The following is a 27,953-nucleotide window of genomic DNA, read 5'->3' as shown; positions in this document are numbered from 1 at the left end:
CTACCCACTTCAGAACTCTACCACCCTTAAATGCATTTCAAGATTAAAACAATATATTAAATTTTTAGTAGACGTATTACAAATAGATAAAAATAACAGTAGTAAAATTAGTTGTTTTCATTCATACATCCAAATTCGATTTAAAAGGTACAAATACTGAAGTGACTATACGAAAAAGAACATACTGTGCTTTACGTTTAATACATAGGTACTGAAAAATTATTTTATATTATAATATATAAGCTTCTCTATATTAGCTTTTAGGAAGAGTACCTTGTTATAATATTAAATTAAAAAGTATTTCTTTAATTTCATGTCTGGCATTTCATTCATCACTAAGGCACTAGTATTGTTACCCAAAATAATATACAAAAAACAATATAAATATATATAATGTGTTCCAAATTTATCAGAAATACCAGAAATTTCATATAAATGAAAAGTGCAGAAATACTTGAGTCTCTAAGTTCTCCAGTCTTCACAGTTCATGGATGAAAGTCATGAAGACAAGTTGTTAATACAATTTGAAAACAGCAACTTTAACTGTAAATTTTCAGTTCCCTTTCACATGGCAGGAAGAACAGTAAACCAATAAAAAATGCCTAACTAGTGAGGCTATTTTGGGCTCTACTTACTTTTCCTCATTTCTGAATGCTGGGTACTCCTAGGAGATACGTGAATATATCATGGTGTTCTAATGCAGATTTTGAAACATATTAAGGCTTATATAGGTAAGTACAATGGAAACATTTCTCATCTTTCTATGGTACTGTAAGTTGAGAGAGGGGTTCCTGTAGATCCCTGACTCTTGTTTGAACACAGTTGGTTTTGTGGCTGGTATTCCTGTTGTTTTTATTTGATATTTATATATCTAACAATAAATGGCATTTACAAAATTAGGATATATTCCACAGTCCTTCTGATATAATTATAAATTAAAATTATACTTCTAAATTTGGTGAAACTGGTCTTCTTTAAGTCGTGATAGTACCAAGCAAATATATGTATTGTAGACAGATTTATACATTCTTTCATAATCACAGAACACCTCATTGAAGGAGAGTCATTCAAGTTGGTTAATCTTGCATTTATGAGTGCCTTCATAGTGAATGATTAATTTTACAATTCGTAAGTTCGCATAAATAAAGACTGAGAAATTGCAACTGCCTTTTTTAAAATGTGATTTATTTACTTGTATAGTTGAACCTTTTATGATATTATACAGGTAACAGAAATCATTAGATCCAAAATATCATTCTATTCTGAGACACAGCTATGTCTGTCATGCAAAATCGTTTTATTAATTACAATTAAACAATTTTTAAATTTCTTTCAACTCTTATGAAAAGTGTATGAAGATACTTAATTCTTAATACTTAATACTTAATTCCATAGAAAATAAATGTCTAAAAATAGTTTTTTAAAACTACAGAGAAAATAATGAATATTTCAAAATATTCTTAACAACAAACACATATTTAATAATATTGCACATCATATCATTTGTACTTAAATAAAAAACAAACTAACTCTATTTGTATAATTCTCATGATTAAATGCATATATGTATTTGAAAAACCAGGGCCTTTAAATATAATACACCACAACTTACACACTGGCTTTAATAAGTATTAGTATCATAATATAAACGTTTTATAGAAGATTTTCTATCAACAAGTAATACTTGGAATATTTCTTAATATAAAACAGTGATGTAGAACACCAGGGTTTCTGAAACAACATAAACCACATCTGAGATACATAAAATATGTTGGTTATACTTTTATGACTTCAAGCAGTGATACAAGGTTAGTTTTATTAGACTAAGCTGAGGTGTTCAAAGAAGGAAAAGGAAGTTCTGGAGTTGGTTGAAGCCTGTAGCAATGGAAAAAACAAATAAATAAAAATTTATTATTTTCTACCACTTCCAGCAAAGAAAAGTGAAATTTATGTAAGTAAATATTTTATTGTGATATAACATTTCAAATAATATTCTTGTACACACCAAATTTTACAATTATCACACTTTGATACTTATAACTTCAGAAAAATTTTCTTATTAAAAAAAACTAAAAAAAGTAGGTAAATAATAATAATTGTACTTCTTAAATACAAGTCAACTTAAAACATTTATCTGCATTGTTATTTTCTATATCCTTGTTAGTTCACAAAATGCTGCTGTATTTGTGTGTTGAGAAGCAATCCAGTTATTAAAATTTTCTACTAGTATTAGAAATAAGCTTATACATAAGGTTTATTGCTTAGAGTTCAAACTCACCAATTTTCTGAGCTGTATGTGGTATTCTTCTGCTCCACCACATGAAAGGTATACGCTGGGCGGGAATTAGAAGTAATATTTTTTCCACTTTTGTGTATCACCAAGCCATGAATCACGACACAAGACCCTTTTGAGAGAAAAAAAAATCATCGGACATAACTAATTTCAAAAAACACTTTTATATAAATGTGGGTGACTAGTGAGTTACCAAAAAAGGACAGAGGTTAAAAAGCAACTTTTCACTTTCATCATGAATCCATGGATGACAGTGTAGGAGGAAACTTATGAAATATTTGAAACAATTAATTCATATTATAAATTATTCATATATTAAAATTTCATTTAGTTTAGAATGTTATCAAAATCTCAAGGGTATCATGGTAGTAAATGTTGAAAAAATGTTTCAGTTATTTAAAAGCATACGAGTTACATTTCAAATTTTTTTGGTATTAATATTATTAAGCCACCTTTTCTCTTGTTTTCATTTTGTGGATACAAAGTGAAAACACAACAGAATTCTATCATACAAATTAAAGGTGAGCATGAAAAATTCAGACTGCACATTGAAAAGAATTCCAATAATCATGAAACATTTACAAACAGTGGTAGCCCCAAAATGAGTCAAGCCCCCCCCCCCCAATATTGTAACCTACATATATTCATAAAATATGGAAAACACAATCGTCATTGTTGCTTAACAATTAACATCAAAGAGACATAGATCTGTAGAACTCAGCATCTTCATTAAGACGGAAGTATGTGTCATGTGTCCCATAGCAACGTACTGAATGCACTGAAACTCATGCACTGTATTACTGCTCCATGTGTAATGCCATTCTATCTTGAGCTTTGACGAAGATTAGACAACCACCTTGATTTCAAGTTACAACAGAACAGGCGCATTGTTTTGAAGTAATATTGACCATAAACACAACATTATGAAAGATAGTTAGCCTGATAGTGAGTGACCTTACTTTTCCTCAGAGTGTATTAACTTCACATGGGATAATTCATTTCTGCTATGTAAACTATGTCTTTATGTTATATTTGTTTTGATTTGTAGCTTTACTCTTAGTGGTATATCAAATGTTCAATCTAAGCTAATCTTGATTTTATTTATTATTATGTATTATCTTGGGTGGAATTTAGGTGAGCTTCCTCTTTTACATATATGCATATTTTCATAAACAGATTATTTCTAATTTGTAATAATAAATTATTAATCAGAGTATCAGTTTCCAATGAAAACTACATTGAAAATGCAGTTCAAAATAGCACACCTTTCTGAAATGTACCTTGGTATTTACATTATTATAATTTACCATCTATACTTCATATTGATGACATTTTGGGAAGCCCCTCCACAGTTTACCTCAGCCCCCCAACGAAAATATCCTTGTGCCGCCACTGTTTACAAAACAGTCCAACTAAAACATTACTGAAATGGTTCTGATGCTTTTGCAGTTTCTAAATCTATTACTTTTCAAGATGCACAGTTCACAGACACCTCTGGTGGTGTAATTTAATAACAGGATTTTTTTTTCATTTATTACAGAGATTAAGTAATCTTTAAACACAATTTAATAATTTACAATTATTAAAGTTTGGTTGTTTACTAAAAGATATATTTCAATTCAGTTCACACACATTTCTTGCAATATTTCAAATAAATAAATAAAACAGACATTTCTCAATCATTTTTTTCAAAGCTGTTTCTTTTACACAAATGGCATAATTTCTACCCCCCCCAAAAAAAAACAACCAAAAAAACAAAATAGAAAGTAGAATAATACAAACAATAACACAAACCTTTTTTAACAGGACATGGTACAAACTGAGACTCCTCAAATTCTATTTTTCCTTCCAGGAAAAGCAATGGGCCTTCCTTTTCAGGGTTTCGTTTAAAACGGCAGTACAGAGGACCTATTCATAGCAATTCTATTTCCTTAGTGAAATGTTTTTAATTTGTTATACAGTAATAGATATTTTAAATAATTTTTAAAATAAATTATAATTTATGGCTTTCATAAATAGAAAAATAAACCAGTAGAATTCAAATAATTACAAACGTGTAAAAATCATGGAAACTAAGATTCTGTTGCTGTTAATACAAGAAATATTCTGGAAACTAGGCTAACAAGATGGAAATAATTACGTATCACTTTAAATAAAAATTATTAACATGGAATTTAAGTTTTTACTATGTGTAAGACAATGACAATTGTTTTGAAAAGAAATAATTTATAAAAGGCTTTAGATATATCAGATGATGTATTACATAATATTATTCGCAGAAAAGAAAAAAACATTTTTGGATTTTTATCCTAAAGACAAACTACATGAAAAAAACGTCTTTAACTCCTTAAACCAGCATTACGTAAAATATTCTGATCTACCCTTTAGATAGTAACAGCATTCAATAATAGTTGTCTCTTTTGCTGAAAACTAATCCAAACTACATTATCATCTATCTTTTATACACAGACCAAAAGTACCGTACACCATTTTTGCTTGTTTTGAAACAAGTTTCAGATCAAAGTGTTTTTTTGAAGTCTAACGATTTGTTATAAATGGAAAGAGGCCACTAAAATGTTTTACTACTGAGTTAATGAGTCTCTTCAATTAGTTTTATGAAAGATGGAATAAAGATGTCAATTCTGATTTTGAAGTTGACACCAGAAGAGACTATAATGACAAAAGCAGAAGAATTATTGAGATCTGGTTCCAGAGCTTCTCAATCAGCTGATCAAAGGGTGAGGTATTACCCCAACTAAGAACAAAGAGGCTACAAACACAAACCCTGGCTAGACCTGACCCACTTTCTAAGTCTATATCTACTACTTGATTGGGCTGAGGCACATCTGCACATTGGGTATGCCAAAAGTAATAAGTTTTGGCTAAAAAACAGGTACGATACTAGTGTGCATGCTGATATTAATGATAACTGGACACTGTTTGACTGTTTTAAAGTTCTGTTTACAGTAGACAGAAGTAACACCCTTGTCACTGATATTAATGATAACTGGACACTGTTTGACTGTTTTAAAGTTCTGTTTACAGTAGACAGAAGTAACACCCTTGTCACTGATATTAATGATAACTGGACACTGTTTGACTGTTTTAAAGTTCTGTTTACAGTAGACAGAAGTAACACCCTTGTCACTGATATTAATGATAAGTGTTTGACTGTTTACAGTAGACAGAAGTAACACCCTTGTCACTGATATTAATGATAACTGGACACTGTTTGACTGTTTTAAAGTTCTGTTTACAGTAGACAGAAGTAACACCCTTGTCACTGATATTAATGAGCATGCTAAAGCTCAAGTGGCAGAGAAAACATCTGTCAGAGATGATTGAGGTATCTGAAGTAGATTTCCCTTACCCTCTATGAGCTGCTGATGTTTCATGAGATGACAATAGGCATTGACAAAAGACCTACCATTCAAGACCACATCTCCACCCATATTTCTGTCACCAAATGTTCAACAGGGAGAGGTTTGAAGCTATTTATCCAACAATGTGGGTACCCCTGATGTTCAAGGGAACATTGAAATTAAAAAAAATGAAAAACAAATAATATGGTGATAATTATTATGAAATCATGAATATAATTCCTGATGAATGCACTAAATACTCTGGGTTAAGAGTTAATATACAATATAAACCTTGTTTGACTACTGAAACTGACAAAAACATGTAGAGCTGTAATTGGTGATTCTCAACAACAAAATGTTCAGATTTCTAAAACACAGATTGTTAACACTCAAAGCAACCTTTATGAGATCCTGGAATAAACCACAGACAGCCGTTATCTATCGTCACGTCCTCTAGAGGGAACCACAAACCAACAGCCGTTGGAGGACTTGTGTGTAGAAATGTTGAATCTTGGTGAGGCACCACTAAATAAATACATTTAAAACTAAACAATCACAGTCAGTGAGTGGAAAAAACAAAACGTATTTTTCTAGTGCTTACTTTGTAAACTTAGTTTCTTTAAATGAGTTATAAAGAAAATGTTTCTTGTAGTTACTGCTTAAAAATAGTCTTCACCAACATTCATTTGTTTAAAAGTGAAAAACTACCAAAATAACCTCAAGTCACAGAACTGGGAAAAGTAATTTTCTGTTCATTTTTGTCTTTATTAAGGGTATCACAATGATACTCAATTTATTTGAAAGTTATAACAAAGATATAAATGTCTTATGTGAAAATAATTCTGTACAACATTTTAACATAATAGGTGATTCAAGTTTTTGTATTATTTACTTACACTAACACAATTTTACACAAATTATCCAAATAAAATGAACCAGAAGAGTCAACAAACATGGTAAGTTTGGTTTGTTTTGAATTTTGTGCAAAACTACACGAGGGCTATCTGTGCTAGCCATCCCTAATTTTGCAGTGCAAGACTAGAGAGAAGGCAGATAGGCATCACCACCCCCACCAACTCTTGGACTACTCTTTTACCACCATACAGTAGGATTGATGGTGACATTATAATGCCCTTGCAGCTGAAGGACGAACATGTATGATGTGATGGGGATTCGAACCCATGACACTCAGATTACAAGTGTGCCTTGTAAGATACAAAATAAAAATCTTTACTTTTATGGTAGTTTTGTTTTAACATAAACAATTGACCATACATTTAAGTTGATACTTTTAGCTCAGAGCACTCAACTTTTTCTATGTTTTTAACTCACAAAATTACAGTATAACAAAGGGTATTTATGGATCATTCACTTTGTGATATTTCCAAACATTCTTAACACTGTCTACAATTAAAAATGCTTATAAATTTAATCTAATGATATCATATCATTTTCTTACAGAAATATACAGACAATGACTGATTTAATGCAAGTCTACATTCAAATATCATGTTCTGTTCATTCTTTAAACTTTCACAATTGAAGAAGTAGTGGAAACATTGATTGGTTAAGAGCTCAACTTGTTAGCGTTAATAACAAGCAACTGTAGCATTCTCAGTTAATAACAAGCAACTCTAGCATTCTCAGTTAATAACAAGCAACTCTAGCATTCTCAGTTAATAAGAAGCAACTGTAGCATTCTCAGTTAATAACAAGCAACTCTAGCATTCTCAGTTAATAACAAGCAACTCTAGCATTCTCAGTTAATAAGAAGCAACTGTAGCATTCTCAGTTAATAACAAGCAACTGTAGCATTCTCAGTTAATAACAAGCAACTCTAGCATTCTCAGTTAATAACAAGCAACTGTAGCATTCTCAGTTAATAAGAAGCAACTGTAGCATTCTCAGTTAATAACAAGCAACTCTAGCATTCTCAGTTAATAACAAGCAACTCTAGCATTCTCAGTTAATAACAAGCAACTCTAGCATTCTCAGTTAATAACAAGCAACTCTAGCATTCTCAGTTAATAACAAGCAACTCTAGCATTCTCAGTTAATAACAAGCAACTAGCTAGCATTCTCAGTTAATAACAAGCAACTCTAGCATTCTCAGTTAATAACAAGCAACTCTAGCATTCTCAGTTAATAAGAAGCAACTCTAGCATTCTCAGTTAATAACAAGCAACTCTAGCATTCTCAGTTAATAACAAGCAACTCTAGCATTCTCAGTTAATAACAAGCAACTCTAGCATTCTCAGTTAATAACAAGCAACTCTAGCATTCTCAGTTAATAACAAGCAACTCTAGCATTCTCAGTTAATAACAAGCAACTCTAGCATTCTCAGTTAATAACAAGCAACTCTAGCATTCTCAGTTAATAACAAGCAACTCTAGCATTCTCAGTTAATAACAAGCAACTCTAGCATTCTCAGTTAATAACAAGCAACTCTAGCATTCTCAGTTAATAACAAGCAACTCTAGCATTCTCAGTTAATAACAAGCAACTCTAGCATTCTCAGTTAATAACAAGCAACTCTAGCATTCTCAGTTAATAACAAGCAACTCTAGCATAGCATTCTCAGTTAATAACAAGCAACTCTAGCATTCTCAGTTAATAACAAGCAACTCTAGCATTCTCAGTTAATAACAAGCAACTCTAGCATTCTCAGTTAATAACAAGCAACTCTAGCATTCTCAGTTAATAACAAGCAACTCTAGCATTCTCAGTTAATAACAAGCAACTCTAGCATTCTCAGTTAATAACAAGCAACTCTAGCATTCTCAGTTAATAACAAGCAACTCTAGCATTCTCAGTTAATAACAAGCAACTCTAGCATTCTCAGTTAATAACAAGCAACTCTAGCATTCTCAGTTAATAACAAGCAACTCTAGCATTCTCAGTTAATAACAAGCAACTCTAGCATTCTCAGTTAATAACAAGCAACTCTCATTCTCAGTTAATAACAAGCAACTCTAGCATTCTCAGTTAATAACAAGCAACTCTAGCATTCTCAGTTAATAACAAGCAACTCTAGCATTCTCAGTTAATAACAAGCAACTCTAGCATTCTCAGTTAATAACAAGCAACTCTAGCATTCTCAGTTAATAACAAGCAACTCTAGCATTCTCAGTTAATAACAAGCAACTCTAGCATTCTCAGTTAATAACAAGCAACTCTAGCATTCTCAGTTAATAACAAGCAACTCTAGCATTCTCAGTTAATAACAAGCAACTGTAGCATTCTCAGTTAATAACAAGCAACTGTAGCATTCTCAATTAATAACAAGCAACTCTAGCATTCTCAGTTAATAACAAGCAACTCTAGCATTCTCAGTTAATAACAAGCAACTCTAGCATTCTCAGTTAATAACAAGCAACTCTAGCATTCTCAGTTAATAACAAGCAACTCTAGCATTCTCAGTTAATAACAAGCAACTCTAGCATTCTCAGTTAATAACAAGCAACTCTAGCATTCTCAGTTAATAACAAGCAACTGTAGCATTCTCAGTTAATAACAAGCAACTCTAGCATTCTCAGTTAATAACAAGCAACTGTAGCATTCTCAGTTAATAACAAGCAACTCTAGCATTCTCAGTTAATAACAAGCAACTCTAGCATTCTCAGTTAATAACAAGCAACTGTAGCATTCTCAGTTAATAACAAGCAACTCTAGCATTCTCAGTTAATAACAAGCAACTCTAGCATTCTCAGTTAATAACAAGCAACTGTAGCATTCTCAGTTAATAACAAGCAACTCTAGCATTCTCAGTTAATAACAAGCAACTCAGTAGCATTCTCAGTTAATAACAAGCAACTCTAGCATTCTCAGTTAATAACAAGCAACTCTCTAGCATTCTCAGTTAATAACAAGCAACTCTAGCATTCTCAGTTAATAACAAGCAACTCTAGCATTCTCAGTTAATAACAAGCAACTCTAGCATTCTCAGTTAATAACAAGCAACTCTAGCATTCTCAGTTAATAACAAGCAACTCTAGCATTCTCAGTTAAATAACAAGCAACTCTAGCATTCTCAGTTAATAACAAGCAACTCTAGCATTCTCAGTTAATAACAAGCAACTCTAGCATTCTCAGTTAATAACAAGCAACTCTAGCATTCTCAGTTAATAACAAGCAACTTAGCATTCTCAGTTAATAACAAGCAACTCTAGCATTCTCAGTTAATAACAAGCAACTCTAGCATTCTCAGTTAATAACAAGCAACTCTAGCATTCTCAGTTAATAACAAGCAACTCTAGCATTCTCAGTTAATAACAAGCAACTCTAGCATTCTCAGTTAATAACAAGCAACTCTAGCATTCTCAGTTAATAACAAGCAACTCTAGCATTCTCAGTTAATAACAAGCAACTCTAGCATTCTCAGTTAATAACAAGCAACTCTAGCATTCTCAGTTAATAACAAGCAACTCTAGCATTCTCAGTTAATAACAAGCAACTCTAGCATTCTCAGTTAATAACAAGCAACTCTAGCATTCTCAGTTAATAACAAGCAACTCTAGCATTCTCAGTTAATAACAAGCAACTCTAGCATTCTCAGTTAATAACAAGCAACTCTAGCATTCTCAGTTAATAACAAGCAACTCTAGCATTCTCAGTTAATAACAAGCAACTCTAGCATTCTCAGTTAATAACAAGCAACTCTAGCATTCTCAGTTAATAACAAGCAACTCTAGCATTCTCAGTTAATAACAAGCAACTCTAGCATTCTCAGTTAATAACAAGCAACTCTAGCATTCTCAGTTAATAACAAGCAACTCTAGCATTCTCAGTTAATAACAAGCAACTCTAGCATTCTCAGTTAATAACAAGCAACTCTAGCATTCTCAGTTAATAACAAGCAACTCTAGCATTCTCAGTTAATAACAAGCAACTCTAGCATTCTCAGTTAATAACAAGCAACTCTAGCATTCTCAGTAGCATTCTCAGTTAATAACAAGCAACTCTAGCATTCTCAGTTAATAACAAGCAACTCTAGCATTCTCAGTTAATAACAAGCAACTCTAGCATTCTCAGTTAATAACAAGCAACTCTAGCATTCTCAGTTAATAACAAGCAACTCTAGCATTCTCAGTTAATAACAAGCAACTCTAGCATTCTCAGTTAATAACAAGCAACTCTAGCATTCTCAGTTAATAACAAGCAACTCTAGCATTCTCAGTTAATAACAAGCAACTCTAGCATTCTCAGTTAATAACAAGCAACTCTAGCATTCTCAGTTAATAACAAGCAACTCTAGCATTCTCAGTTAATAACAAGCAACTCTAGCATTCTCAGTTAATAACAAGCAACTCTAGCATTCTCAGTTAATAACAAGCAACTCTAGCATTCTCAGTTAATAACAAGCAACTCTAGCATTCTCAGTTAATAACAAGCAACTCTAGCATTCTCAGTTAATAACAAGCAACTCTAGCATTCTCAGTTAATAACAAGCAACTCTAGCATTCTCAGTTAATAACAAGCAACTCTAGCATAGCATTCTCAGTTAATAACAAGCAACTCTAGCATTCTCAGTTAATAACAAGCAACTCTAGCATTCTCAGTTAATAACAAGCAACTCTAGCATTCTCAGTTAATAACAAGCAACTCTAGCATTCTCAGTTAATAACAAGCAACTCTAGCATTCTCAGTTAATAACAAGCAACTCTAGCATTCTCAGTTAATAACAAGCAACAACTCTAGCATTCTCAGTTAGCATTCTCAGTTAATAACAAGCAACTCTAGCATTCTCAGTTAATAACAAGCAACTCTAGCATTCTCAGTTAATAACAAGCAACTCTAGCATTCTCAGTTAATAACAAGCAACTCTAGCATTCTCAGTTAATAACAAGCAACTCTAGCATTCTCAGTTAATAACAAGCAACTCTAGCATTCTCAGTTAATAACAAGCAACTCTAGCATTCTCAGTTAATAACAAGCAACTCTAGCATTCTCAGTTAATAACAAGCAACTCTAGCATTCTCAGTTAATAACAAGCAACTCTAGCATTCTCAGTTAATAACAAGCAACTCTAGCATTCTCAGTTAATAACAAGCAACTCTAGCATTCTCAGTTAATAACAAGCAACTCTAGCATTCTCAGTTAATAACAAGCAACTCTAGCATTCTCAGTTAATAACAAGCAACTCTAGCATTCTCAGTTAATAACAAGCAACTCTAGCATTCTCAGTTAATAACAAGCAACTCTAGCATTCTCAGTTAATAACAAGCAACTCTAGCATTCTCAGTTAATAACAAGCAACTCTAGCATTCTCAGTTAATAACAAGCAACTCTAGCATTCTCAGTTAATAACAAGCAACTCTAGCATTCTCAGTTAATAACAAGCAACTCTAGCATTCTCAGTTAATAACAAGCAACTCTAGCATTCTCAGTTAATAACAAGCAACTCTAGCATTCTCAGTTAATAACAAGCAACTCTAGCATTCTCAGTTAATAACAAGCAACTCTAGCATTCTCAGTTAATAACAAGCAACTCTAGCATTCTCAGTTAATAACAAGCAACTCTAGCATTCTCAGTTAATAACAAGCAACTCTAGCATTCTCAGTTAATAACAAGCAACTCTAGCATTCTCAGTTAATAACAAGCAACTCAGTTAATAACAAGCAACTAGCATTCTCAGTTAATAACAAGCAACTCTAGCATTCTCAGTTAATAACAAGCAACTCTAGCATTCTCAGTTAATAACAAGCAACTCTAGCATTCTCAGTTAATAACAAGCAACTCTAGCATTCTCAGTTAATAACAAGCAACTCTAGCATTCTCAGTTAATAACAAGCAACTCTAGCATTCTCAGTTAATAACAAGCAACTCTAGCATTCTCAGTTAATAACAAGCAACTCTAGCATTCTCAGTTAATAACAAGCAACTCTAGCATTCTCAGTTAATAAGTTAATAACAACTCTAGCATTCTCAGTTAATAACAAGCAACTCTAGCATTCTCAGTTAATAACAAGCAACTCTAGCATTCTCAGTTAATAACAAGCAACTCTAGCATTCTCAGTTAATAACAAGCAACTCTAGCATTCTCAGTTAATAACAAGCAACTCTAGCATTCTCAGTTAATAACAAGCAACTCTAGCATTCTCAGTTAATAACAAGCAATCTCTAGCATTCTCAGTTAATAACAAGCAACTCTAGCATTCTCAGTTAATAACAAGCAACTCTAGCATTCTCAGTTAATAACAAGCAACTCTAGCATTCTCAGTTAATAACAAGCAACTCTAGCATTCTCAGTTAATAACAAGCAACTCATTCTAGCATTCATTCTCAGTTAATAACAAGCAACTCTAGCATTCTCAGTTAATAACAAGCAACTCTAGCATTCTCAGTTAATAACAAGCAACTCTAGCATTCTCAGTTAATAACAAGCAACTCTAGCATTCTCAGTTAATAACAAGCAACTCTAGCATTCTCAGTTAATAACAAGCAACTCTAGCATTCTCAGTTAATAACAAGCAACTCTAGCATTCTCAGTTAATAACAAGCAACTCTAGCATTCTCAGTTAATAACAAGCAACTCTAGCATTCTCAGTTAATAACAAGCAACTCTAGCATTCTCAGTTAATAACAAGCAACTCTAGCATTCTCAGTTAATAACAAGCAACTCTAGCATTCTCAGTTAATAACAAGCAACTCTAGCATTCTCAGTTAATAACAAGCAACTCTAGCATTCTCAGTTAATAACAAGCAACTCTAGCATTCTCAGTTAATAACAAGCAACTCTAGCATTCTCAGTTAATAACAAGCAACTCTAGCATTCTCAGTTAATAACAAGCAACTCTAGCATTCTCAGTTAATAACAAGCAACTCTAGCATTCTCAGTTAATAACAAGCAACTCTAGCATTCTCAGTTAATAACAAGCAACTCTAGCATTCTCAGTTAATAACAAGCAACTCTAGCATTCTCAGTTAATAACAAGCAACTCTAGCATTCTCAGTTAATAACAAGCAACTCTAGCATTCTCAGTTAATAACAAGCAACTCTAGCATTCTCAGTTAATAACAAGCAACTCTAGCATTCTCAGTTAATAACAAGCAACTCTAGCATTCTCAGTTAATAACAAGCAACTCTAGCATTCTCAGTTAATAACAAGCAACTCTAGCATTCTCAGTTAATAACAAGCAACTCTAGCATTCTCAGTTAATAACAAGCAACTCTAGCATTCTCAGTTAATAACAAGCAACTCTAGCATTCTCAGTTAATAACAAGCAACTCTAGCATTCTCAGTTAATAACAAGCAACTCTAGCATTCATTCTCAGTTAATAACAAGCAACTCTAGCATTCTCAGTTAATAACAAGCAACTCTAGCATTCTCAGTTAATAACAAGCAACTCTAGCATTCTCAGTTAATAACAAGCAACTCTAGCATTCTCAGTTAATAACAAGCAACTCTAGCATTCTCAGTTAATAACAAGCAACTCTAGCATTCTCAGTTAATAACAAGCAACTCTAGCATTCTCAGTTAATAACAAGCAACTCTAGCATTCTCAGTTAATAACAAGCAACTCTAGCATTCTCAGTTAATAACAAGCAACTCTAGCATTCTCAGTTAATAACAAGCAACTCTAGCATTCTCAGTTAATAACAAGCAACTCTAGCATTCTCAGTTAATAACAAGCAACTCTAGCATTCTCAGTTAATAACAAGCAACTCTAGCATTCTCAGTTAATAACAAGCAACTCTAGCATTCTCAGTTAATAACAAGCAACTCTAGCATTCTCAGTTAATAACAAGCAACTCTAGCATTCTCAGTTAATAACAAGCAACTCTAGCATTCTCAGTTAATAACAAGCAACTCTAGCATTCTCAGTTAATAACAAGCAACTCTAGCATTCTCAGTTAATAACAAGCAACTCTAGCATTCTCAGTTAATAACAAGCAACTCTAGCATTCTCAGTTAATAACAAGCAACTCTAGCATTCTCAGTTAATAACAAGCAACTCTAGCATTCTCAGTTAATAACAAGCAACTCTAGCATTCTCAGTTAATAACAAGCAACTCTAGCATTCTCAGTTAATAACAAGCAACTCTAGCATTCTCAGTTAATAACAAGCAACTCTAGCATTCTCAGTTAATAACAAGCAACTCTAGCATTCTCAGTTAATAACAAGCAACTCTAGCATTCTCAGTTAATAACAAGCAACTCTAGCATTCTCAGTTAATAACAAGCAACTCTAGCATTCTCAGTTAATAACAAGCAACTCTAGCATTCTCAGTTAATAACAAGCAACTCTAGCATTCTCAGTTAATAACAAGCAACTCTAGCATTCTCAGTTAATAACAAGCAACTCTAGCATTCTCAGTTAATAACAAGCAACTCTAGCATTCTCAGTTAATAACAAGCAACTCTAGCATTCTCAGCAACTTAATAACAAGCAACTCTAGCATTCTCAGTTAATAACAAGCAACTCTAGCATTCTCAGTTAATAACAAGCAACTCTAGCATTCTCAGTTAATAACAAGCAACTCTAGCATTCTCAGTTAATAACAAGCAACTCTAGCATTCTCAGTTAATAACAAGCAACTCTAGCATTCTCAGTTAATAACAAGCAACTCTAGCATTCTCAGTTAATAACAAGCAACTCTAGCATTCTCAGTTAATAACAAGCAACTCTAGCATTCTCAGTTAATAACAAGCAACTCTAGCATTCTCAGTTAATAACAAGCAACTCTAGCATTCTCAGTTAATAACAAGCAACTCTAGCATTCTCAGTTAATAACAAGCAACTCTAGCATTCTCAGTTAATAACAAGCAACTCTAGCATTCTCAGCAAGCAACTCTAGCATTCTCAGTTAATAACAAGCAACTCTAGCATTCTCAGTTAATAACAAGCAACTCTAGCATTCTCAGTTAATAACAAGCAACTCTAGCATTCTCAGTTAATAACAAGCAACTCTAGCATTCTCAGTTAATAACAAGCAACTCTAGCATTCTCAGTTAATAACAAGCAACTCTAGCATTCTCAGTTAATAACAAGCAACTCTAGCATTCTCAGTTAATAACAAGCAACTCTAGCATTCTCAGTTAATAACAAGCAACTCTAGCATTCTCAGTTAATAACAAGCAACTCTAGCATTCTCAGTTAATAACAAGCAACTCTAGCATTCTCAGTTAATAACAAGCAACTCTAGCATTCTCAGTTAATAACAAGCAACTCTAGCATTCTCAGTTAATAACAAGCAACTCTAGCATTCTCAGTTAATAACAAGCAACTCTAGCATTCTCAGCAACTTCTCAGTTAATAACAAGCAACTCTAGCATTCTCAGTTAATAACAAGCAACTCTAGCATTCTCAGTTAATAACAACTCTAGCAACTCAGTTAATAACAAGCATTCTCAGTTAATAACAAGCAACTCTAGCATTCTCAGTTAATAACAAGCAACATCTAGCAAGCAACTTCATTCTCAGTTAATAACAAGCAACTCTAGCATTCTCAGTTAATAACAAGCAACTCTAGCATTCTCAGTTAATAACAAGCAACTCTAGCATTCTCAGTTAATAACAAGCAACTCTAGCATTCTCAGTTAATAACAAGCAACTCTAGCATTCTCTTAGCATTCTCAGTTAATAACAAGCAACTCTAGCATTCTCAGTTAATAACAAGCAACTCTAGCATTCTCAGTTAATAACAAGCAACTCTAGCTCAGTTAATAACAAGCAACTCTAGCATTCTCAGTTAATAACAAGCAACTCTAGCATTCTCAGTTAATAACAAGCAACTCTAGCATTCTCAGTTAATAACAAGCAACTCTAGCATTCTCAGTTAATAACAAGCAACTCTAGCATTCTCAGTTAATAACAAGCAACTCTAGCATTCTCAGTTAATAACAAGCAACTCTAGCATTCTCAGTTAATAACAAGCAACTCTAGCATTCTCAGTTAATAACAAGCAACTCTAGCATTCTCAGTTAATAACAAGCAACTCTAGCATTCTCAGTTAATAACAAGCAACTCTAGCATTCTCAGTTAATAACAAGCAACTCTAGCATTCTCAATTAATAACAAGCAACTCTAGCATTCTCAATTAATAACAAGCAACTCTAGCATTCTCAATTAATAACAAGCAACTGTAGCATTCTCAGTTAATAACAAGCAACTCTAGCATTCTCAGTTAATAACAAGCAACTGTAGCATTCTCAGTTAATAACAAGCAACTCTAGCATTCTCAGTTAATAACAAGCAACTCTAGCATTCTCAGTTAATAACAAGCAACTCTAGCATTCTCAGTTAATAACAAGCAACTGTAGCATTCTCAGTTAATAACAAGCAACTCTAGCATTCTCAATTAATAACAAGCAACTCTAGCATTCTCAGTTAATAACAAGCAACTCTAGCATTCTCAGTTAATAACAAGCAACTCTAGCATTCTCAGTTAATAACAAGCAACTCTAGCATTCTCAGTTAATAACAAGCAACTCTAGCATTCTCAGTTAATAACAAGCAACTCTAGCATTCTCAGTTAATAACAAGCAACTCTAGCATTCTCAGTTAATAACAAGCAACTCTAGCATTCTCAGTTAATAACAAGCAACTCTAGCATTCTCAGTTAATAACAAGCAACTCTAGCATTCTCAGTTAATAACAAGCAACTCTAGCATTCTCAGTTAATAACAAGCAACTCTAGCATTCTCAGTTAATAACAAGCAACTCTAGCATTCTCAGTTAATAACAAGCAACTCTAGCATTCTCAGTTAATAACAAGCAACTCTAGCATTCTCAGTTAATAACAAGCAACTCTAGCATTCTCAGTTAATAACAAGCAACTCTAGCATTCTCAGTTAATAACAAGCAACTCTAGCATTCTCAGTTAATAACAAGCAACTCTAGCATTCTCAGTTAATAACAAGCAACTCTAGCATTCTCAGTTAATAACAAGCAACTCTAGCATTCTCAGTTAATAACAAGCAACTCTAGCATTCTCAGTTAATAACAAGCAACTCTAGCATTCTCAGTTAATAACAAGCAACTCTAGCATTCTCAGTTAATAACAAGCAACTCTAGCATTCTCAGTTAATAACAAGCAACTCTAGCATTCTCAGTTAATAACAAGCAACTCTAGCATTCTCAGTTAATAACAAGCAACTCTAGCATTCTCAGTTAATAACAAGCAACTGTAGCATTCTCAGTTAATAACAAGCAACTCTAGCATTCTCAGTTAATAACAAGCAACTCTAGCATTCTCAATTAATAACAAGCAACTCTAGCATTCTCAATTAATGACAAGCAACTCTAGCATTCTCAGTTAATAAGAAGCAACTCTAGCATTCTCAGTTAATAACAAGCAACTCTAGCATTCTCAGTTAATAAGAAGCAACTCTAGCATTCTCAGTTAATAACAAGCAACTCTAGCATTCTCAGTTAATAAGAAGCAACTCTAGCATTCTCAGTTAATAACAAGCAACTCTAGCATTCTCAGTTAATAACAAGCAACTCTAGCATTCTCAGTTAATAACAAGCAACTCTAGCATTCTCAGTTAATAACAAGCAACTCTAGCATTCTCAGTTAATAACAAGCAACTCTAGCATTCTCAGTTAATAACAAGCAACTGTAGCATTCTCAGTTAATAACAAGCAACTCTAGCATTCTCAGTTAATAACAAGCAACTCTAGCATTCTCAGTTAATAACAAGCAACTGTAGCATTCTCAGTTAATAACAAGCAACTGTAGCATTCTCAATTACCAAGAAGAATTCCAATTTAAAAAATCTCTCACATTTGTATACAAGGTTTAGAGAATTTTTCTATATAGTTACAGGTCTTAATAATTAATAATATTAATTTTGTTTTAGTATTATGCAAAATAAAACAGGAACTGCATGACAAAGGGGAACATTATTTACAAGAAAAAGTATTAATGAATTTGAAAATTAAAAGTGTGATTATCTTTGAACAAAGAAATTTGATGCTCCAGCTACAGTGTTAAAAAATGATCTTTTTCATATTACGTATGTGTGTGTAGAAAATGACCAAAAGTTTGGTTACATTACTTACCAACGCTGCCGATTTCAGGGTGCTGCAAGTAACACAGAAAAAGTAATAAAAGTTCATATTAAATCACATTTTCTTAGATCAAACATACAGTTTTTAACCTAGCATAAAACAGTTTAAATGTCACTTAAAAAGCACAGATTTTTTTATGTGATCACTCAGAATACTCCAACCATTATGCCAATCAAGAATCTACGTATACTTAATAAGTATCGAAGTAAATACTTGAAATATTTTCAGGGCTGGCACAAAAGCCTGGATATAAACATATTGGTGGTCTGAGAACCACAATGTATAAATATAGCTTTGCTAGTTGGTACAGATTAATAAAAACACATATGAATAATATAAATGAAACAATATTTCTTATAAAGTTGTTTTACTTCTTTTAGATATAGACTATTGAGAAAAATTAAGGAAACGGTTAGAAAAACTGTATGAAGGCAAATATTATTAGGATGCCATGTTTTCATCAGGTGAACATAAACTACACCAAAGTACAATTACATGTTGATGGCTTACACACAGTAATTAGAATTAGTAATTACAACCAATTAAAATGTGGCACATTAGTATAAAGCCCAGAAAAGTAGAGGTAGTTGTGCAATAGGTAGTACTAGTAATATTAATTTAGTCAAGGCTCCTACAACTGAAATAAGCATGACATGCACAAAGAAATCGAGCTCTTGGTTGATTTGGGATACTTCTAACAAAAAAATATGGCAAGACGATTTTCAACAAGAGTTATATGCTAAACCTGACTTATATCTTTTTCAATTTTTACAAAGCTACTTGAGGGCTATGTGTACTATCCATCCTTAATTTAGCAGAGAAAACAACTAGTCAACATCACCCATCACCAACTCTTAGGTTGCTCTTATCAGTGAATAGTGGGATTGACTATAGAACTATAATGCCTTCATGGCTGAAAGAGCAATTCAGTGATAAGCATTCAAAACTGATTGGTTGTTTGATCGGTGTTTTATGGTGCAATGTAACAATGCACCAAACAAGTTGTAAAAATACAAAAGTAAAATATTTAACAAAGTAAAAATAAATCAAGTTAAAAACCAAATAAAGCTTTAAAAGCAGGTAAAAAAACTTTATCAAAATTAAAAAAAGCCAATGGCACATAAAAATTTAAAAATATAATAAATTTGGACAGTGTCACCATTGTCAATGACACTGTCCAATATTGGAGGTAAACCCATAGAAAAGGTGTCTCAAATGGGTATATGGAATTAGCAGTGTTAATAGCAGAAAATGTTAAAGTAGGAAACAAAACTTCTACAGATGTGGTGTTAAACATCTCAGGGTAGGTTCTTCATTACTAATAAAAACATTAGCATAAAGATAGACAGTACGTGATTGATTACAGATGTAGTAAATGACATTGCTGTATACGCATGTGTGAAAGTTAGTCTAAGAATGTTTACAGAGTAAGCATGTTGTGGTTTTTAAAGGAAACTGAAACATACTGCTAATAACAACACTGTACACTTTGGCATAAAAATGCATTAAATGTGGGAACACAATGTACTCATGTGTGTCGACATAGGATGAAACTAGCTTTTAAATTTGATACAGTGTAACAGGAGCCAAAACCTAAGTCTATAATTCTATTGACAGCTTACCTTAAAGATGTACATACTTTGTACAACAATTGGCTCTTCGTATCCTAGGCTAGAAATCACATCCTGTAAAATATAATTAATATTAATTATGCTAATTATTTTGGAAACTTTAACACTTCATCAGTTCTATTTCAAAGGAAGAGCAGTTTTTCTCCAAGCAAGTTTATTAGAAACAAAAGTTGCGAAAATAATTATAAAACTCATGTGAACAAAATAATAAAATATAAACAATATTCACCAAAAGAGAAAAATACAAGAATTAGAAAAAAAAAATATTTACCCTCACTTTCCGACTAAAAGTAATTTTCTTGAATGCGGGACACCACCAATGAAGAGCTGGAAATTTAACAGTTTTCAAATTGAATGTTACAAAATGCTTATCAAATTTTATAATATATAACTTTTAGATACTTTCAGTTTAAAACTCTAAAGACTCTCTCATTATTATGAGCTTTTATTTAAATTTTCAAAGTAAAATTCTGTTACATCTTAGCCTTCTTATAAAGAGAGCAGTCCTTGTGAAAAGACAAATATGAACAGATATACACACTAATACATGTATATACTAATTAAGCTTCACAAGCATTAAGTGCTTTAGTTTTACACCCATTTCATGTTAAAATTTAAAGAAATTCTTATACAATTGCAGAAAGTGATGGTTATACAAAATTATCAAACATCTATTGAAAAATCTCTTAAATTTTGAGTCATGTGAAAAGGTTTAAGAAAAAATCTTTCCCAAAAGATACACTAAACTTTTAATTAACAAAACCACATTATGATATCACAAGGTACGCTTTATGTAACTGTATTTATTTTAATGATAACAATACAGCTAATATAAGCTGTAAACTTACCATGTCCAATTTTATTAAGACACTTGTTCTTTGGCATTATTAATTCACCTAAAACAATAAGATTGCTATAGCAGAAAAGGCAAAGTAAAAATGTCTTAAATTAAAAGTGAAAAACATAACAACCTTACCTACATAGATATAACTACGATAAACATTTTCATCTAATTTTAAACTGATCTTAAGTAACAATACCAGAAAATTAGTATGAAAATAATAATAAAAAAACAATTATGGAAAGGAATATTTTATTGTAAAAGAAATAACAAGATAAAGAATAGGTTGAAACTTGTTTATAAAATCTGTTTAATGCTTAAACAGCAGAGTTAAAGAAAAACTACTAACAATTATAATATTTCTGGTAATTTGTATTGGTGCTTAAAAAATTACTTTAAGTGAAAATATGAGAATCAACATTCAAACATTAAGCTTAAAATTATACTTGCATAATTTTTAGTTAACACAAATGTCATAAAAGAGAACCAACATTTAACTGTATACAATAAATATTTAAAAATGACATTGTTTCCAGTTTCATACTTTTGACATTTTACACGTTGAAACACGTCAATTGTACAAGATCATTTCCAGCCTCAAGGTTTTGATCTTTATAAAGTACTGAGAGAATGTTTTGTTATTTGTCAAGACTGATGGCAGTCTCATTTTAAATATTTATTGTGTATGATTAAATATTTGTTTTCTTTTAACATCTGTGTTATATTCTAACATATTTTAAACTTACCTTTGCTGTTCAAAGCATCATCTTCAAAAAAGTATCTTACTTTGTCACCTGAAGTCAGGAAGTATTCATTCCTTTTCTGAAAACACAATTAATTTGTAGTCACAATTTCAGTGTTAAGTTTTTCCATTAAAACATTCCATCTATAACTTAAATTTCAGTTCAATTAAAAATAACTATTTCATACAAATAATGAACCGAACGTTTTAACATGTTTTTACCTCTTACGATTTAGAAGATAGTTAAGTGTTTATTTTGTTTTCTGTTTTTCAGTTAGGCAGTGTTTAAATTTCATGCCAAAGTTTACAAACAACCAACAAAATCAAAGTAACAAGAAGTCACTGAACTTACTGGTGCCACCTATAATAAAAGAAAAATTCTATTCTGAATCTAAATTAAATGACTTTTTGCATCTCATCTTAAACTGACTCCATATGCTAAATCATATGATCACCAATTTTGCATATTAATTACTAAATCAAAATAAATTCTGTTGAAGTCTAGAGCTGGATTTCCAAATATTAAAAATCCACTGAGATTGTCTGCCCTATTCTTCATCTTCACAATGTCTTTTAAGTTCTCATATGTCAACTTTTCTAAAACTGTTTTATAAAACATTTTTATAAGCAACAGGTTTCTGAAGACAGTACTTAGAACTTTTAAAAAATCTAGTAATTTCAAGAATTCTACTTGTATAAATATGTATTAGTAGCTGAAATATCCATAAACTGACAGAGTATGTTTAAACTTAATTAAAACAATGTACAATTACCAGTAATTGTGTATTTCAAATTAATAACTTTAACATAAACTTTATCTCAGATTTTTAAATTATAAACCATATTTGCAGTTTGCCTTGCATTTACCAAAAAATAGAGATTTTGATGGGATCCCACCCTTGAACACCCTACATCTAACTGACTCTGAGAAAAGCATGGTTGTTTAAATATCAGTCTGGCAATTTTCCTACTTTCCTATTTAATCCCCTTATAAATACTCGACATGCTAAGATTGTTTAAGATTGACTCGATAGGCTGGGAGCAATTAATGAACAGGTTTTACAAAATAGAAATAGGAATGAGTTCAATTTTGACTCCTTTAGGGAATTCTACATAGCTCATTGTGCTTACATATGAATTTTGGTTGACAGGCTCAGATGGGTTAGGGTACATACAAATACTATATATATAGACAGAGAGACTTTCAGCAGATCCTAGTAATAATTTTTTTTGTCATAACGTAAAGAAGTAATTTCCAGCTAAACAGTAGCAGAAGTAACAAGGAATTTTAAAGGAAATATTTCTGACATTTAAGTCTTTTTTTTTCTCTGAAAATCTATAGGAATATGCATTATATTTAAAGAAATCCAGAGGTATACATCAGTTTATAATTATGTAAAGAAGTTATAACTAGTTTTTTGTTAATATAGTTGGGCAATTTTTTACTCTAATACAGATAATGGTCATGGTGTCGTTTTAACATGTCATCTATGGACATTTAACATTTGTGAAACTTGGGAGAAACTGCTGAGAAATTGAACCAGAAACTTTGAGGGTTTGTTCTTATGGTTGGATTTACAGCTGACCTGCTGAAAGTGGCAAAATATCTGAACTCTTATAGTGTAGCAGGTATGAATGCCCAAAAAGACAGCTGCAACAGAGGGCAGAGTAGCTTTGGCAAAGGCAATGCTGTCAAGCACCCAAAGAGATGTACTTCTGCACAAAGAAGAGGTAAACATTGAGATGTATCCCAAGACTTGCCCTCAAACAAGAAGATAATCCAGCATGGGGAAAACCTTAACAATACAAAGGAAGTGAACAATTCGTGAACAAAGAATTGAAAGACTTTTACTGAGTGAAATACAAGAATATCATAAGAACAAAAGGAGACAGGATTACTACACTAATGACAAAATGGCCTAATCACAATGTGTACATAGTCCACTCTGGTAGGAGAGAAATGCCTAAATACCTAGTTGGATAAAAAAAAGCAGAGAAATTAGTCCTTAGATCATGCCTCTACACAGAATTGTACCTCACTCTTAGGCTTATGGAATTATGGATCTGATGGGGTACCCTAACACTTGTTAAAATAGTTGCATGTTCTACTGTTGAGTCAGGAATCACTTGTTAATATAATACAGCACAGATGAACAACATATCTGTACTTTAAGTTTTTACAAAAGCAACAGCTGTCTTTTGCACTACTTTAAGACATCTAGTCTGTAGTTTGAAATCTCTGTGCCACAAATACATCCTTCCTTTTTAAAACTGATTTGCTATACCACATTTAAGTTGAGCCATTGCACGTCCTCATAGTTAGAAGTGCAAGCTAAATGAAGTGACTTAAACAACTCACAAATGCTCCTCCTATTTTATAACACCTGATGTTGATATATTTATACAGTAATAGACAACTCCAAACAAACACAATTCGATAAAGCGTCTCAGGCTGATTTTCAAACCTACAATATGTTTCTCATCCTTCCATTCATGACTTTAGTGAAGAAACGTTAAAGAAATCAAGAAGGTTAATCAAGCAGTGCCCTCAGTGTGGCTGAACAAAGCTATGGCCATGAGAACTAAAATTTTATATATATCCTATTGAGTAACATGAATTAAAAGAGCACCTTCCATAGCTAACAGTAATTTTCATGTGCTTAATCTGAAAAAAGACAAAAATGCCACTGCCCACAACTATAAAACTCTTCAGCCTCGTGTAGTTACATGATGAGCGAGAGAGAACCTTTGATAGTTGTAACACTTGACATTCTTTTAGGGCAAGATTAGGGTTAATTAATCCACGAGACCTTGGGCACAGTCAAATACATCATTGGAAAGGACTTGACCTCCTGCATCCAAAAGTTGTAATTAGATTTCAAATTAGTCAAGAGCCTATGGAGTTAAAAGCTAAAAGTTTGTACTTGGAAGGAAAAATCATAGCCTTTTTATGAATTGCTATGTCATGGCTAAAACTTTTCATAAAATTGAGGTATATCATAATAACAAAACTGAGGAAAACAAGGACAATTGTATATTTCAAAGCATTTCATTTATTATGAGCACAATTTCTCCAGTAATGTGCACATCATGTAATAACAGTAACCTTCTTTCTACTTCCAGTATAACCCTTTTTTTGTGTTCATATCCCTATCAACAGTTTTATATAGCAGCCTATAGAGAATGCATGTTCTAATACATATAGACACCACATTTTCAACATTATATTATCACATCTCTTTCAAGACTCAAACAAAATTACCTGTTCAACATTATTAACACAATTTCTAAGCAGTCCTTACAGTCTTATAAAATGGCAACTTCACAATATTCACTTAAATAAAAATAATACCAATAACATCAAACATACATATTGTTATCAAAGATTCTAGTTTTAGTAATTTACAGAAGACTTCTTATTATCATATTAAGACTAGTGCTTATGTGAAATTATCAAAATTTATTCTCTTTATTTTTCTGAAATTATTATGCAATTTTGAAATGTTTTTTTCATTTCTAAATGGTTTTATAACACTTTATAATGACCTCTATATTTTAAGTACATTTTTTTTGTTTTTAGTCAGTCTCTTGCTAGTGTAGACTATCAAAATAATTAATATTTGGTCTTAGATTGTTAAAAAGGTATTTAACAGGTTTGTGTCACATTTTATTATTAAAACATTTAAAATAAATCTTCTTTATAACAAAATCCTTGGTCTAAGTTTTCTGTGGTGCAAATAAATATACTGAACGTAACATTCAATAAAAACTCCATATAGTACAACTTTATTAACTTACAAATGGTTTATGTGTGTATCCAGAATTACTAAAATGCACATTTTGTTTCATGTCCAGAATCATTCATATCTTGAAAAGACTGGCTCTAATTATCATAACATAAGAAACTAAGTTTTCTCCTAGTTTTCCTTCCCTACTACAAGGTGAAGAAAACTTGAGAGCAAAAATGTCTAGACAGATTTAACATTCGTGTAGAAAGTACAAAAGTACGTGTACAAATAAAATATTCTCATACAGTTATGATAAAAAACATACTCTTTGTTGTAATAAATGTTCCACCATGACCATAACAAATTAAAAATACTGAAAATGTTCACACAAAATAATGAATGAAACATACAAAATGTTGGTCAGGTTCTGTACTGAATGTGTCGTGTTGTTCAGATGGGATAAGTTTTTCCACAAGGTTCTTACATTCCTCTTTCATAGACTCAATTTCTTCTTCACTAAGGAAATTGTGCAAAATCACGTAACCATCTTCTCTAAACTGAAGGAGAAAAATAATTACACCAATACCATTCACATAAAAACACAGACAATAAGTTTTACTCAATATTTAAATGTATTTACAAATTTCATTTGACTTTAAAAAGGTCAAATACAGATAACTTCTTTTCCCTCCCTCATTCGGAGTGACAATGTAACAGCCTTGAAAAGGTTTAAATTATAATAAAACACTTTTTGTATTTGCTGTATAACCTGATGCTAATTATATCACATTTTGAAACCACAGACAAACAAAATTTGTTGAAATTTTATATAGTTAAAAACAAAATACTAAATGAAATACGAGAATACAAGTTGTTCAGAATCTGATGAAACAATATGTTGCTTCTTTTAGTTTCATGTGACTGAAGATATCTTAATACCTCACTTGCAGTAATAATCAGTGATGTCTAGAAAACCCACTTGTACAGGGTGGCCTGTAAGTCCCTACTCATCCATATCTTATGTATTCAGTGTATCTGTGTGCTATCCCTCATTCTCGCTGCATAATATTATGCGACGTATTAGATAACAGTTATCTCTTTCTTTCTTTATGAACCTGATGATATCCGAAGAAGGTCGAAACGTTGTTCACATCTCTACTTTAAAAAAATTAATTTTCTCAACCCAAACGAGCCGATTTTACATATATATAGTTACAGTAATACTAACAGTAATGTGACGTCGTTCTTACTTAATAAATAAATGATTATTGCAGAATGTGACCACTGATATAATATTATAGTTAACATTGTAATGCTTTAGCATTTACAATTAGTAGACTATAATGACTCGATTATGCTGATTCAGTAACCTTAAACCTCGGTTATGTTTCCAGTGTCACTAATATTAGTTTACTAGTTAGTAGTTATTTATTGTCGCTGATTGTAATTCAGTATTTAGCACATGTTGCTAATGGTAATATATATATAGATCTTTTTTATATATATTACTACTAGTATTAATATCATAGAGCATTAACAGCAACACGTGATAAAATATTCAAGAACAGGAAAATAGATAAATTATTCTTACTCGGTCAATTTCTTCAGATGATACCATCTTATTATGTAGATCTTTTTAATGTACTTAAAATCTGATTATTGCACTTTGTCTTTTTTGTTTAAAATTGTCTCGAGAAAATAAAATGCTACCCTTTACTTTTGACTTTTTTTCTTGTCCGTTTTTTTTTAATCATGTGATAAAACAACCCTCTACCGTTCACTTAAAGCATCACATGTAATAATAAGGCATAATAGTTTTACTTTTTGAACAAAGTATATTACTAAAATTGATTGTATAACACTAGCTCTGCTTTGTTACGGTTCAAAATAAACAAAATGGTTAAGTTAAAGAGCAATTAATATATATATATTCAAAACCACATTGTATTATTTTGTTTATTTAAGATTTTTTGGCACAATTACACAAGGGTTCCTAGTTTGAGCAGCTAGATTCAAAGAAATGCAGAAATAATCAATAGCATCTACCTATTTAGTTAGTCTAATTAAATAGTGGAATCTTACAAACATTTTAACACCAAACCCACAACTAACAGCGGAAGAACGCGAATCACGATATCCTACGGTCACAGTTTATCCACGCTGACCACTAAATTACGTCCGATCCAACATTGTAATGACGAGAAATCCGAATTCCAACTGAGGAAATATATATCGTCTTGAAAAACTTTAGATTACTGTACAATCTACCATATAGAAAAGCCTAATATATTTCGGGTTTACGAATTATTATTAAGAATGTCGATTTTAGTAACGTA

General features: G+C 31.8%; 1 protein-coding gene across 2 annotated transcripts; it reads right to left on the bottom strand.

Moving 5' to 3' along the window:
- Positions 1-1,164: 1,164 nt before the first annotated feature.
- On the bottom strand, positions 1,165-27,371 carry LOC143247597 (phytanoyl-CoA dioxygenase domain-containing protein 1-like). 2 transcript variants are annotated; one of them, XM_076495917.1, is made up of 11 exons: positions 27,209-27,371; positions 26,028-26,174; positions 21,894-21,969; positions 21,155-21,202; positions 20,578-20,633; positions 20,298-20,360; positions 18,667-18,688; positions 6,055-6,180; positions 4,088-4,201; positions 2,279-2,405; positions 1,165-1,875 (listed from the first exon to the last, which is right to left on the bottom strand). In XM_076495917.1, exons 1-11 carry the CDS (start codon positions 27,233-27,235, stop codon positions 1,824-1,826), a joined length of 858 nt encoding a protein of 285 aa, XP_076352032.1. In that variant the 5' UTR covers positions 27,236-27,371; the 3' UTR covers positions 1,165-1,823. The 2 variants fall into 2 exon arrangements, with proteins under 2 accessions (XP_076352032.1, XP_076352033.1); XM_076495918.1 differs by lacking the exon at positions 21,155-21,202.
- Between the last annotated feature and the right edge of the window lie 582 nt (positions 27,372-27,953).

This window comes from Tachypleus tridentatus, chromosome 3, assembly GCF_004210375.1.
Source record: "Tachypleus tridentatus isolate NWPU-2018 chromosome 3, ASM421037v1, whole genome shotgun sequence".
In the NCBI taxonomy this organism is placed as follows: Eukaryota; Metazoa; Arthropoda; class Merostomata; order Xiphosura; family Limulidae; genus Tachypleus; species Tachypleus tridentatus.
Note: the sequence above shows the minus strand (reverse complement) of the source record. Positions and strands in the feature narration are given on the sequence as shown.

Excerpts from the sequence above, each read along its gene's own strand:
- LOC143247597 (XM_076495917.1), bottom strand. The coding sequence starts at position 27,235 with ATGGTATCATCTGAAGAAATTGACCGA. Across the intron at positions 18,689-20,297 it reads AAAGTATGTACATCTTTAAG|CACCCTGAAATCGGCAGCGT; the intron begins GTAAGCTGTCAA and ends TGTTACTTGCAG. Across the intron at positions 1,876-2,278 it reads ACATACAGCTCAGAAAATTG|GCTTCAACCAACTCCAGAAC; the intron begins GTGAGTTTGAAC and ends CCATTGCTACAG.